This window comes from Astyanax mexicanus, chromosome 14 (genome assembly GCF_023375975.1).
Source record: "Astyanax mexicanus isolate ESR-SI-001 chromosome 14, AstMex3_surface, whole genome shotgun sequence".
In the NCBI taxonomy this organism is placed as follows: domain Eukaryota; kingdom Metazoa; phylum Chordata; class Actinopteri; order Characiformes; family Acestrorhamphidae; genus Astyanax; species Astyanax mexicanus.
The window spans coordinates 45,145,878-45,161,280 of record NC_064421.1 but is presented as its reverse complement, the minus strand read 5'-3'; the positions used below and the strand labels follow the sequence as shown (position 1 = coordinate 45,161,280).

Sequence of the window (15,403 nt, the reverse complement as noted above, 5' to 3'; positions counted from 1 at the left end):
TTTCAGACAGCTTCCTCTTACAGCGCCCACAGTTAATCCTGTTGGATGTGGTTGGTCCTTCCTGGTGGTATCTCGCTGACATTACCCTGGATACCGTGGCTCTTGATGCATCACAAAGACTTGCTGTCTTGGTCACAGATGCTCCAGCAAGACGTGCACCAACAATTTGTCCTCTTTTGAACTCTGGTATGTCGCCCATAATGTTGTGTGCATTGCAGTATTTTGAGCAGAACTGTGCTCTTACCCTGCTAATTGAACCTTCACACTCTTCATGCTCTTACTGGTGCAATGTGCAATTAATGAAGATTGAACACCAGCCAGGCTGCTCCAATTTAACTATGGCCCTCCCACACTAAAATGATGACAGGTGTTTCAGTTTCATTGTCCAACCCCTGTAAATCATTACACTGTAGCTTTGGCTGTATGTTTAGGGTCATTGTCTTGCTGGAAGGTGAATCTCCTTCCCAGTCTCAAGTCTTTTACAGCCAGTTTCACAGTGGAGATGGAGTGTTCAGGATGATGAGCAGTATTAATTTTCTGCCACACATAGTGCTTTGTATTCAGGACAAAAAGTCCACATGTTTGCTGTGCAAACATCCCTTCTTCTGTCTTTCTTTCAACATTTGTTTTCTTCTTGCCACTCTTCCATTAAGGCTAGATTAGTGAAGTGCACGACTTATAGTTACATCTGTCCTGTCGACAGATTCTCCCACCTGAGCTGTGGATTTCTTCAGCTCCTCCAGAGTGACCATGGGACTCTTGGCTACTTCTCTGGTCAGTGCTCTCCTTGCTCCTTGATCTGTCAGTTTGGGTGGACCATGGCCATGTCTTGGTAGGTTTGCAGTTGTAGAATACTTTTTCTACAATACATTTTTGGATGATCAAACAGTGCTCCTTGGGATGCATAAAGCTTGGGTTATGTTTTTACTGGAGGTGAAAAAAAGAAATACTCTGGCATCTCTAAAGTTACGCCTCAAAATGCCACAAACATCTGTGTGTTTGATTTCTGGACAAAGACGAACTGATCATAAGCCTATTTGACTGTGTGACTGCTTTACTTGAAGCTCTACAGTATGTCACAACTCTAACCACTGTTGATTTGTGTCTTTCTTGCTGTTTTCAAAAAGACATCCAGCGCAAACGCAGTCATTTTCGTCTTCATCATAAAAAGAATAAACTCAATATGTCCTAGAAAACTTTTTTTTTTCAACAATTAAGCACCTCATAGAGGCTGAGTGACAAGCAAAAACTTTTTTGACAGCTTTTATAACGTTTCCAATAAAGAGACGCTTCTAAGAAAGTGCACTTTTAAACATGTCACAATAAATCTGAATAATTGGTGCAAAGTACTTTTTTTGAAGCTTTTGTGTGCTTCAAAAAGGTGAACTACACCACCTCGCCTTGCTTCTGTTCTTCTTTGTTCTTAAAACAAACACACACATAATAAGGTAAGCATGCAAAACTCTACATCAGCATTAAGACTGGTTTATACCTCTGAATCGAGTCAATGCAGAGTCTATGGCATGTTGTTGTGAACGTTTATGTGTCTGTATCGGGCTGAAGTTTAATGCAGTTATTTTAATGGGGAGTTGCACGTCAGGCAATGGCGTAGGGTAAGCGGCTAGAGACATGGTCAAGCCTCAAGTCTTTGTGGAGTGAGGCTTGGTCAAGTTCTAAGTCTCTGGGCAATGAGACTTGGTCAAGTCACAAGTCTTTGGTCACAAGTTATCGAATACATCTTTTTTTTAGCATTTTAAACTTTAAACTTTGAAGTTAGAAGCCTTTTAAACATTATCTACCTGTATCTCCAGGATCAGCTCACCAACCAATCAGCTCACAATAGCAGTAATGCTAGTGCTTTACAGTGTAAAACCTTTTACATTGTTTTCTGTAGATAAACTGAAATATACAGGCATGCTTTCTTTGCTTTTTTTTTGTAAAATACATTATTTTACTTTCTAAAATTAGAAAAAAATAGAAATACTCCCTCTGGTGCGCCAAGTGGTCCAGCGTGTGCTAGTCTTCACCCTCCTGTTGTGTTGGGGCATCACTAGTGATAGGGGGAGTCCTAATGAGTGGGTTGGGTAATTGGCCGTGTAAATTGGGGAGAAAATGGGAAAAATTTGAAATAAAATTACTCAAAAAAAAGAAATACTCCCTTTAGAGTTTAACTGTCATTTCATGTTATAACAGATGGAACAGAAAGTGGTCAGGCTCTCCATAAACAGCTCTGGTAATGCAGGAAGTGTGTTTTGGACCCATGGTTCCCTCTTTCTTCGTAATTCCATTGGCAGTGTGTAGCCGCTGCTCCTGACTCCCAGTCGTTGACTGGGTCAGATATGTAGCATGCAAAATATCAGCTTGACGAGCATCTTTTAGTAGTTCACACTATGCAACTGACTGACTGTGCCTCGGAGCACAATGAAAAACTCTTGATTCTACAGTAGATTTTGGCAGTAATCAGGCCTGGTTTTGGTTAGAAGAGAAATTGAACTTAACTTAAAACATTTAGTTAATGACAGTTAATTCATGGGGGGGGGGGGACAGACAGCCGGGGTGAAAGGACAGTCAGCCATGCTACAGCGCTCTGAAGCAGAGAGGCTAAAGTGTCTCGTAATGATGAGGGTATTGAACCTGCAGTCCTGCGATCAATATCCCAGTGTTCCAACCACTGAGACACTGCTGCCCTGATTCTGAGGCTCGAGACAGAAGCAGGGTTTTACTGTTGCAAGATTCTAATGCAATACTGCAATACTGTATTTAGCTGCAAGGCTGCATCATAAATGTGTGCATGTGTGGTTGACTAATGCTATTTTACACTGAGGATGTTTACATTCAGTCATATCTTATTTATATAATGATTTTAGAGGCATAAGAAAGGTCTTAAAATGACAATAGTAATTATTAGCATTTATCACAATTTCTAGGACAATATACATAATATATAGCATAAATTTATTATTATTATTATTATGTATATGTATGTTTTTGCATGCATGAAATGAATTTGGTTCTTTGTCTATGTCAATGTACTATAATATAGGGTCCCAAATGGTCCAGCGAACTTGTTCGGCACTGCTGCTATAAACGTGAGATCGCTAGTTCAAATCACAGTCATGCAGCTTGCCATCAGCTGCCGGAGCCCTGAGAGAGCACAATTAACCTCTTGCTCTCTCTGGGTGGGTACAGTACAGTAGATGGTGCTCTCTCTCTTTCCCCTCATCACTCCTAGGGTGATGTGGATCAGCACAAGGCTGCGTCTGTGAGCTGATGTATCAGAACCGAGTCGCTGCGCTTTTTCCTCCGAGCGTTAGCAATGTGATGCTACTTGGTAATGCTGCATCAGCAGCAGTTTAAAAAGAGGCTTAAAGAGTCTGACTTTAAGTGTATTGGAGGAGGCGTGTGCGCTAGTCTTCCCCCTTATGGTGTTGGGACATGGCTAGTGATGGGGGGGAGAGATAAAAAGTGAATGTTTATTGCTCAGTTTGTTCAAGGCTGGCTTTAGTTTCTCTGTAACATTGCGAAGTATTGTATAGGCTTAATGTTGAGTGGCAGTTTTTGTCTATTGGTTAGTTGCCCATGTCTGTTTTGGTTTATATTATGTTTGTTTTCCTGTTTACTCTACACGTTGTTGGCTCGGACACACTCTTTGATATAAAACTTTGCTGTTGTGCATCTGTGAGTATCTGGTTCGATCTTTTTGTGTATTAAAACATTCAGGCGCCGAGTGGTCCAGCGGGCAAAGTGCTGCCACTATATCCTGTTCATGCAGCTTGCCATCAGCTGCCAGAGCCCTGAGAGAGCACAATTGGCCTTGCTCTCTTTGGGTGGGTAGATGGGGCTATATTTCCTCATCACTCCTGCGCTTTCCTCCGAGTGTGTTTGGCCAATGGTATTTTACTCAGAGGGAGTTTACATTCAATCATAATCCCATTACTGCAGAAAAAGTGTTTATCAGTGAATTTGTCAGTAATCTGATCAATGTGTTTACGTGAACTTTGGTAATCAAATAATGGCAAAACTTCAAGGATATTTGAGTACTTGAGTGCAACCAGCCAAGAGAGTCTCACAGAATAAGATGTAACAAAAGTCACGTAAAAAACAAACTTCATTTTAACACATCGAGCTAAAACAATTCATATCAGTGGAACATAACTCAGGACTGCAAAAATGTACAATAACCTCTGACCGTTATTCTACATTGGTACCATTTTAAAGCATATCCCTCATTTACATTCTCCGTTTTCTCCCTTTCACAGCCTATTTAAAGACAAGCCTCTGATTTTAATTACCTCCACTTACCTGCAGCTCGACAATTTCCCCGCTGTCAGTTACGGCCTAACACTGATTCATTAAGCGCAGTGATGAGTCTGCGCAGCAGGTAAAATTAATACTGCCTCACAGAGCTAAAAGCCCACGCGCTCTCAAAACGATGACGTGTGAAATTACAACCAAACCTCATTCCTGCAGACTGCAGCTCCGCTCACAGCAGATCATTTTATAACCGCTCGATTAGACCGAGCTTAGAAAATGCGCTACACAAGCATTAGTGGAACATGCATGTAATGATTTATTACAGTCTAAATTTTACCTTCACTACTGATTAAAAGTGTAATTTATTCATTAATTACAAAGAGTCCTGAGAGGGCAAAGTTCTCCTGCATTTCCTCAGTTCTGTTTTTTATTATTAGAATCAGCTGACTGAGGATGAACATTATTAGATTCATTCTCTCACAGTAAATCTCTACATGAGGACTGTTTGAACATCTATACCTGGGGTGTCCCAACTACGGCTCGCGGGCCATTTGCGGGCCGTTTCCTTTTTTGGAGCGACCCGCGAGGTATTTTAGAAATAGAATGAAAGTTGGCCCGCTGTTAAGCAGGTTTTTATAATGTGAGAGTCAGAGTTTGAACACTAGGTGTCAGAAACCTGCCAAAGAGTCTAAAAGCGGAGAGGGTGCGCATTTGTAGCCCAAAAAAACGGGCCAAAGAGTCTAAAAGCGGAGAGGGTGCGCATTTCTAGTGCAGAAAATCCGGCCAAAGAGTCTAAAAGCGAAGAGGGTGCGCATTTCTAGCGCAGAAAATCTGGCCAAAGAGTCTAAAAGCGGAGATGGTGCGCATTTCTAGCGCAAAAAAACGGGCCAAAGAGTCTGAAAGAGGAGAGGGTGCGCATTTCTAGCGCAGAAAAAACGGGCCAAAGAGTCTAAAAGCAGAGAGGGTGCGCATTTCTAGCGCAGAAAATCCGGCCAAAGAGTCTAAAAGCGAAGAGGGTGCGCATTTCTAGCGCAGAAAATCCGGCCAAAGAGTCTAAAAGCGAAGAGAGTGCGTATTTCTAGCGCAGAAAATCCGGCCAAAGAGTCTAAAAGCGGAGAGGGTGCACATTTCTAGCGCAGAAAATCCGGCCAAAGAGTCTAAAAGCTGACTACTCCTGTACTACGATTACACAATGATAAAAATTTGTTTATACTGAGGTATTATTATAAATTCATATCTTTTTCCAGTAGGAAAGGTTTGTGTGGACGAGGGAGACTCAGAGGAGATTCTGCTGTAGATAATCTGATAGTGTGAGAGCACGAGTCAGTGCTAAATCTTCAGAGCGATTCCTCTACTGCGAGATGATCTGAGACCCAATCCGAGAGCGGACACGCTTCAGCCAATAGCAGCTTAACTCAAAACACAGCAAACCCTCGCCATGTGCCACAGACTGCAGAAACCGAGGCTACACTTATAGAGATCTGAGAAACACACAGTGTCTCTACAGTGTGTCCAATAGAAACTACCATAACTCAGAGACAGAGGCAGAAGCTGGACAGAGACTTATATTATATAAATATAATAAATATCATTTTTATTTATTGAATATAAGGTAATATGCACTCTTTTAACTTGTTAAACTTTTATTAAGTCCCCAAATTTAGAAACATCAAAAGCAATACATTTACAATAAAATGCAAAATTCGACATTATTATCCTATTTTTTATTAGTGTAATTGCATAAAAAAACAAATCCCTGTAACCTGTCCATTATACATATATAGCCAATTTATTTATTTTTAATATTATTGTTCATTTCAATGCAAGTAGATTGTATAGATCAGCCATTAAATCAGATAGACAATTAGGGATGAATCAAAATTATTATAAATAGCCTAAATTTATTTTTGTCTTGATTTTAATGCAATTTCAGTAAAACATGTACCTCATTATTGTTTATTATAAATGTATGTTTACAGTTCTATTATAATCACGAATTTTAATTTACTTCAGCAATGTAATTCCAGTCACACATTTACTAAATAGAGCATTGCCCTTCTGTTTTTTTAATCATGAATTTACGTCAGCAGTGCAATTCTAACAATTTACCTCGGATATTTCACAGGGGTAATTTAAGTAACTTTAAATTTTAAATGACACCACTAATATATATATATATACAATTGCATTTTACATTTCTTACATTCATTCTTTCATTGACATTTAAATATACACTATAAAAACAAATTGGATTACATTCATTAATTGACACCACTACAAATAGTATACAATTGCTTTTTTTTTTTTGCCACTTGCAACCAAATTATTTTGGTTGCCAAATGTTTGGCGCATCCCTTATATTCCCTAATATTATGACTGTACTGGTCTTCGGCTCTGAGGTTCACTTGGTGAAGTTTAAGTTAATGAGGATGTTTCTACATAATGACACCAATCTTAGAGCTGAGCTCCGGCTCTGAGTCATTCCACCTCATTATCCTCAATTCAACAGAACACTTAAACAGACCACTGCTTCTCAAAAACACAGCCCCATCAGGCTGTAGAGGAGCCAGCGCAGAGTTAACACTCTACGGGATGTGGAGTGGGCTTGTATGGCGTCACATTAATGTCAAAAGTCGGGGGCGCAAAAATACCAGGTGAAACAAAAATTAACCAGTGTGTTTTAACTTTTTGCGTATGCAAATTAACTTCTTATTAAGCTCAAACATGAAGCTCATGAGCAAAAAGAGGAGAATCATGTGTGTGCTGAACAGAATATCACTCTCGAGCTTCATTTTTCTCCTCTCTGGTGTATATTTTAATCTCGAATTCACAGTTCTCTTCACATGCTGTGTGAATTACCTGCGGCTGCTGTTTTTGTTCGAGTTTGGAAAGGGGTGGTTTTAACAGTTTGGGGGTGGGTTCAGGGTAATTTCCCTCAGCGAATGCTATTGGCTGATATTTCCAGGGTTTGTTGACGGAACACCTATTAACAACAGCTGGAGGAGGGCGGAGAAAGAAGGACAACAGCAGAGGGTCAGTCGCTCCGGACGCTACACGAGATAGCCGGTCACTCCGGGTACTAAACCCAGGCAGACAGGGCCGGAGGGTCAGTCACTCCGGACACTAAACCCGGGCTAACAGCACCAGAGATCAGGTTGTTTGGATGTTAGCATAGCCAGCTAGCTAACTCTCATGCTGTCCTTCTTTCCCCGCCCTCCTCTGGCTCATGGAGGTAGGCGGACCGTCAACAAACCCTGGAGATATTAGTCAATAGCAATCGCTGAGGGAGGCGACCCTGACCCTGCCCCCAAACTGTCAAAACCACCCCTTTTAAAATTTGAGCGCAGAAAACTCACTCGAGTGAAAACTGCAGCCACAGGTTGAAGCTCGAGAGTGATATTCTGTTCAGCGAGCACAGGATTCCCTCTTTTTGTATGTGAGTTTCACATTTGCTCTTGTGGGAAGTTAATTTACACTTGCAAAATGTGTACACTTTAAAACATGCTGGTATTTTTTTTTCACCTGGTATTTTTGCGCCACCCAACTTTTGACATTGCTGTGATGCCATAGGCTTGAATAACTGTATATGTGTGTGTGTTTCTGTGTGTGTGTTTGTGTGTTTGTGTGTGTGTTTTCGTGCTCTGGGCTGACAGTTGGTAGGCCTCGTTAACTCACAGTAGACGTCGACTCGGATGGATTTGATGGCGGGGGAGCCCAGGCCGTTTTCTGCTTTGCAGTAGTAGCGGCCGCCCTGGTGCCTCTGGATGCGGGATATGCGCAGGGTCTCGTTAAACACGCTGGAGTCCTGGAAGCGGTCGGACGCGCTGCCCGCCGTCTTCGTCCATCGTATCTAAAAGAGGGAGAGAGAAGCAGAAGAGGAGACATACGCTGATTAAGGGCTTCACGCCGAGAGGACGGTCAGCGGGCTGGAGGCAGGCGTGACGACAGAGAGGAAGTGAGGAACTCTGGTGTGTCATCAGAACAATTTCTTATGTAACTGTGAAAATGTTCCACACCTTCCTGCCAGACAGACAGATTTTAACACACCAGTGATAAAGATAAATAAATAAATAAATAAATAAATGTAAAAATAAAGAGTGTTGTTCTATGGGAGCACAAAAGCTAAATTATTATATATACTGTTCTATATACTGTCCTGCAAATAACGGCAATACATTATTTTATTTTTATTTTAAGACCATTTAACAACACTGATTTAATTGTAATATAAAAGCATAATAATGCAATTTCACTATTGATATTAATCTAGCTACATTTTACCACATTTTTATTTAATATTTATATTTCATAATGTTCTCCCCTTCGCTAAAAACTTTTAAGGGTAATTAAAAAAAAAAAAAAATTATAATTAGGGTAATTCTTGAGCAAAACCTGTTTGGGTCTGTCAGTGATTTGAGATTAGAGACTGGGATGGAGATTTACCTTCCAACAGGACAATGACCCAAAGCATACTGCTAAAGCAACACTCGAGTGATTTAAGGGGAAATGTATAAATGTATTAGAATGGCTTAGTCAAAATCCAGGGGTGAAAAGTTATACACACTGAAGTTTTCAGTTTTTTATATATATATAAATAAATATATATCAAATGTTCAAATGGTCTGTACATGAAATGATGCAAACCCCCAAATAATGCATTTAAATTCCAGGTTGTGAGGTAACAAAACAGGAAAAATGGAATAATGTGAGCCACTGTAGCAACGCACCCACCCCCGCAAAAAAACCCTATAGCATGTTTAACCGTTTATGTTAATGACCTACTCTTGTGTATGACTGTGCCCAGGTATTAATTAGCACTCTGTCCTGGGTAGTAATATCTGAAGTGTTGGATGCAATCCTCTAGGTGGACGGTGGTTGTTTCTGGTTGAGAGTACGCTGTGCGCTATTGGCTGCCACTTCTCACCGGTGTGTGGATGAGTGCTGAGTGTGAATGGTTGAAGTTGAACTTCATTCATTCATTAATGCACGTTACACACATGATGAAATTAAGAGAATTAAGGAAAAAAAGTATGGATATAATTTCATAACCATGGTTTTATATTATACTATCATTATAAATTAAAAGAATAAGTGAATAACATTGTTTATTGTAACATTTGTTTCTGAGACCAACTATTCTCCACCTTTCTGAACTAGCACAATTTGGTTTTGTCATATTTGGGTGTTTCTTTTTTTTTCTTTCTTTTTTTTTAAGTTTTTGTGCACATTTTCACATTTCGCAAAAAAACTGGACGGCTAGAAAATGAGAAACAGAGTAAAGGAGAGAAAGGAAATGAACAGAAGAAGAGTGCGACAGTGTCAGAGAGATAAAAAATGACAGAGCGAGATGTGTGTGTGTGTGTATGTGTGTATGTGTGTTTGTGTATTTGTTAGCGTGTGTGTGTGTTGCTCGCTGTGTGTACACTCGATCAGCCAACCAGCCAGACAAGTGGAGCAAATTGCCTATTCAGGCCTGGCTTGGCCTTCTGAGCCCTGAGTGAGACTTCCTGTGTGGGTGACCTACATTACAACAAAACCCTTCTTCATCATCCCCAACGCTGCAGACCTGCAGAGAGAGAGAGAGAGAGAGGAGAGGAGAGAGAGAGAGAGAGAGAGAGAGAGAGAGAGAGAGAGAGCAGCTCAGCTAAACAGCTCCCTTCTGCTGCCGGAGCGCAGGCATAACACGTCCACCCTCAGAGCCGTCAACCTTCACCCCACCCTAACCATTAACACATCTCTCCCTCTTTCTGTATGACTAATTACAGCCAGTGCAGCACGGAACCGGGGGGGGGGGGTGGGGGGGGGCAGATCCGTCTCTTTGTGGGCCTAACTCAGCATAGAGCTGGGCCATTCTCACGATTTCACGTAATTGCAATTTTACATACAGACATTTTATTTTTTTGTTATAAAATATCAGAAAATGCTCCTCATTTCTGAAGTGTTTATCCATCTTACTTTACCGCTTACCGCTCAATCCCAGGACTGAGCTCGTACCCAGAACAGTAATTGTGTTTAATTGTGAGGATTGTGATTAATTGTGGAAAACAACAATAATCTTGAATAATCTTCAAAGTTCCCTTTATGACTCATTTAGGGTGTTATTTTCAGTCATAAACCTGCATTATGAAGTATAATCCAGCATCCGTCAGTGTCCGGATGCTGGATACTGACCTTCTGTTCATCCCAGGAACTACGAGCCTTCACAACAATCTCTCTATCTCTTTCGAGAACTCACTGGTCACTCCATCGGCAGAAGCACGAAGCCATGGTGTAGTAATGGATGACCAGTTATCGTTCTCGAGCCATATTGCAAATCTGACTCGGTCATGCAGATTTCTCCTGTACAACATCCAAAGAATTCGACTGTTTCTGTCTCAGGAAGCCACTCAGGTGCTTGTGCAGTCTCTTGTCATCTCAAGACTTGACTACTGCAACCCTCTACTGGCTGGTCTTCCACTGAGAGCCACCAAACCACTACAATTAATTCAGAATGCTGCAGCACGACTCGTCTTCAATCTTCCGAAGTTCAGTCATGTGACTCCTTTGCTGCGTTCCCTCCACTGGCTTCCTGTTGCCGCCGGCATCCGATTCAAAACCCTGACGCTGGCCTACAAGGCAAAAAACGGACCAGCAGCTCCTTCATACTTGATGGCGATGGTCAAAGCCAGATCTGTACCAGGAGCTCTTAGAGCTTCCAGTACGGCTCGGCTCGAACCTCCATCACTCAAAACACACAGAAAACAGACATCCAGACTCTTCTCTGTGCTGGAGGACCAAGGTGGTGGAATGAACTTCCACTGGTTGTCAGAACAGCAGAGTCACTCGCCGTCTTCAAACGTCGACTGAAGACACATCTTTTTAAAGAGTTCCTAAACTAAAAAAAAAAACAAAAAAAAAAACAAACAAAAAAAGGTTCCTAGGGTTCTTAACATGATTAAGTTCTATGTATCTCTTGATCCTAGTCTACAAACTAGCTTTGGATATCTTAAGTAACTTTGAAGCACTGTTGTAAGTCGCTCTGGATAAGGGCGTCTGCTAAATACCGTAAATGTAAATGTAAATGTCCATGTGAGTTTCTCCGCATGATATGAACGCATGGGCTTGTTAACAATGCTTTGAATCATTGATTCACTTAATGAGTCGACTCAACCCAAAGCATCTGAACACCAAACACAAATTATATAAGGGGTGTCACGATTCTCTAAATCCTCGATTCGATTTTATTTCCCATTTTAGGGTCACAATTCGATTCGATTCTCGATTTTATTTTTAATTTATTTTTTTTTACAGCAGAGAGGCCTATGCCAGTTTTAGATTAGTTTATGGTCAGTCATTGGTTTGAGTCATCAAATTTACAATATCTTATTTCAAAAGGTGGGCTTGATATCATAAGTGATGCAAAGTGATACAAGTGATCTGTAATACACCACATTAGGCACTGATGGTCAAATTTAAATAATTGAATTAAGATATATATGTAATGCCATCTAGTGGCTTTTTTTTTGGTAGCAGCCGTGTGCACTATTAAAACAGCAATGTGCAACATAACAAAATAAATAATAAAAAATACAGGAACAGCCATGTACAAAATAATAGAACAATTAGAGCCTTAACAAACTGAACTCTATGCCCAGCCTCTTCATTTTTTCCACCAGCCGTACCAAAAACGTACTGAAATCGCACTGAAAACCTACCTAACCGAGGTGTGAACCGAACCGTTACATCTGTAACATATATATTTAATATATTTATTTATTTATTTATATTAGGTTTTTTTTTTTTTTTTTTAACAGGTAAACCTAGTTTTGAACCACTTCTTTGTGATTTTTAGTAGGGAGGAAAAAAATTTATTTACTCAAAAATCAGATTTTTTTGTGAAAGGCAGTAATCACCCAGCACTAACTCAGCCTGTGTGAGAACGTAGCGGGAGAAGGAAAGTCAGAGGCTACTTGGCGCCGTGTCTGGAGCCCGAAAGAGTCGTAACCTCTGAAACTGAAAGAATGAAATGCATTTCACGCCTTGCTGAGGACGAGGGGGGCCGGATTTGTTTACACGCATATTGGCTGTCAGTTAGGAATAACAGCGCACTGGAATTCTGGAGCTTAGATACGCCGGCTTTCTCCACAGGTCGTGAGAGGTGGCGGCCCTGGATCAGCCCGTGTGAGATTGTGCGAGCTTGTGCGAGATTGTGTGAGCTCGTGTGAATGTAGGTAAGCTGTGAATGACAGAACACAAACATGACTTTTTTATTCCTGAGGTGAAAATGAAACGTATACAAAGCAATACACACCCACAATTTATTCCTGGTTATGATTCGTTATGATTGAATGCAATAAAATAGCTTATGACACACGCTTTTGTATGATTAGGTGAGAATTACTAGATGCCCTGCAATATATGACAATATATCACAATGCTTAAGCCACAAGAAGAAGGTTATAATATTGATGTATTACACAGTAGGGGTGGGCGATATTGCCCTAAAATAATATCATGATATTTCATGGTATTTTCGCGATAACGATACTCTTGGCGATATGACAAAACACTGATTAAAAAAAAAATATTTAAAGAATACACTACTGCAACAAAATGAAAATTTTATTGTATTATTGCATACGATATGATATGACACTTCTCTAAGTGAGATAATAAAAAATACAAGAATTTAATCAGATTTGTAACAGAAGTCAATGATCCAGAATGTTATGATACTAATAATAATGCACTCCAAATATCTCCATATATCCAGGATTAACCTTACATTAATCCTGAATATATGTGTTCCGGGTCAATTTGACATGTTTTAAAGTTTGAAGATCTAGGAAAAATAGTTAAAAGTAATTTTTTTCAGTATGAAACTTCTTCTGCTTTCCTTAATTAATGTAATCAACATAGTATATGAGGTACTACTTTAAAATAAGACTACCTTTATGACATTATAAATGTTTTTTTTTTTACAATTAGTTTATTAATGGTTACTAGTTAGGTTGTAAATGCCTTAAAAATCATTAATAATCAGTTATAACACATATGTAGAAAGGGCAACAATGACCTGTTATTTGCCAAATAGTGAACCCAGAGCCGTCTATATTGTTGACCTTTCTATGTATGTGTTATAACTGATTATTAATGATTTTTAGGCATTTACAACCTAATTAGTAACCATTAATAAACTAATTGTAAACTATTTATAAACCCTTTATAAAGGTAGTCTTATTTTAAAGTGGTACCTTATATGAAAATGGTTCATTCCACATATTTGCAACCATTCACCCTCTACAAAAACTAAACAAAAACAAAATTGCAATACTATGTTTCAATGTTATGTAAAACTATTGTTTTATATGTTGGTCTTTGAAAAGTAATAAAGTAGTGAAACATTAAAAAAAAGTATTTTTTATGAAAAACAAGTGAATTATCCTAATTTAACACTTACCTGTTAGAGGTAAGGGACACCAATTGCACTAAATACTTATAGAATAATTAGTAATGGAGTATTAAAAATATATATTTACAAATGTAATGATTTTTTGGATAGGCTTCTTCTCCCCCGTTTCCCACCAGCCAGGTAACATTCACATCAAGTAAAATTGTACCGTTTGCCCTCTAAGCCCAACCTGAAATCAGTTTGTTGTGCAGTAAAATGTCTCATACAGCACCAAACTACTATGTATTTTATCAGTTGGTGGTGTGACATTTTTCCATTGAAAACTCACATTTAGAGAATGTTACAAATAAAAGTCACATTTCTTTCAACATGTGCGTGTAATTTTTTTTATAATGAAGTGTTCCATGTCTGTGCACGCCACTGCATTTAGATCAATTCCTTTATTTTTTTTAAACATGGTATATTCATAAGCATGTTACGCCCTCGCCAGGTTTCCCTCTGTTTCCCCTGTGTTTCCACTGTTATTTTCCATTACGTGTGTCTAATTTGTAACTCCGCCCCTTCCCAGGTGTTCTGTGTTTCATGTTGCTATAAATAGTCTCCCTTTGTTAATGTTTGTGTCGGTCTTTGCACCTTCCCCTGTTGTTTTGTCACGTCACGTTATTGCTTTCTCTACGTTTCATATTTACTGCCTCTTGTTTATTGTCTTTCACGTTATTTCTAGTCACGTTTATTTCCTGTTCGTTTCTTTGTTTATTTTGTATATATTTTCGTATTTATCCTTTGTATATATATCCCTAGCCTTGTTTGTACTTATCTGTTTAGCTTAGCTCTGTGTTGGTTTTCCCTGTTTGTTTATGTATATATATTTATTCGTTATTCCCCTGTTTGTTTATTTGTTTATTTGTTATTTAATAAAGTCTGTCTTACCCGCGTTTACGTCCGCCTCCCATCTGCTCGCGCGTTACAAAGCACTGTTGCTATTTACAGCCATTTAAATACCTATTTTTATTTAGTTATAGTGTTAAAAAATTAAATGCTGATACTTTATCACTATATTGTGATATGAGTTTTTAGTCATATCGTCCAGCCCTATAAAAAAACACCAACTGTGGCATTTCCCAATGAGAACACAGATAAACAACAGATGAAAGAAAAAGACCCACTGTTAGACGTTAGCGCGCAAATAAACAGCATGCAGAATATTTAGCTAATCCCACCACGTCCAGCTAAATTCAAATGTCAGCGCTCAAGAGCTGATAAGCTGCTCAACATGCAAACACTGCCTGAAGGTGCTCGGCCTTTGAAAACAAGCAGAACATTCTTTTTTAGCTGTTTTGTCTTTTTTCCTGACTGGAATAATGGGGAAAAAAGCCCTTTTCATGCTGTGAGGCAACATGAAGCACCGACTACTGTATTTATCAATTACGCTCACTGTTCCCTCTCAGCACAAGTCTAACAACAGGGCTGACTCAGAGCAAGAGGATGTAGAAAATTCAGAGAAAGTTCAAAACAAAACCAAATCACTGAAGATCACACAGTACATGGTGCCACTTTGCTTCTGAGTTTCCCTTTATAACAAATACGACAACTGAAAAACTCCCGAAAACTGAATTCAGAAGACGACAAATTTACGCTCAACTTTTTTCCAGTGAAGTTTATTATCAAACAGCTTAGTTTCTTGCACCATTATATGTAAATATCGCTATGCATTCAGCAAAATTACGAATAAGAATACAAAATAAAAATAAAATAAAA

General features: G+C 39.3%; 1 protein-coding gene across 2 annotated transcripts in view; it reads right to left on the bottom strand.

Annotated features, from left to right (window-relative positions):
- The window catches only part of mdga2a (MAM domain containing glycosylphosphatidylinositol anchor 2a), a 224,100-nt gene that overhangs the window by 153,877 nt on the left and 54,820 nt on the right, over positions 1-15,403 (bottom strand). For both annotated transcript variants that reach the window (XM_049463507.1, XM_022672621.2), the window contains exon 3: positions 7,930-8,104. In XM_049463507.1, the coding sequence (XP_049319464.1) occupies positions 7,930-8,104 (175 nt within the window). The remainder of the gene's footprint in view (positions 1-7,929; positions 8,105-15,403) is intronic.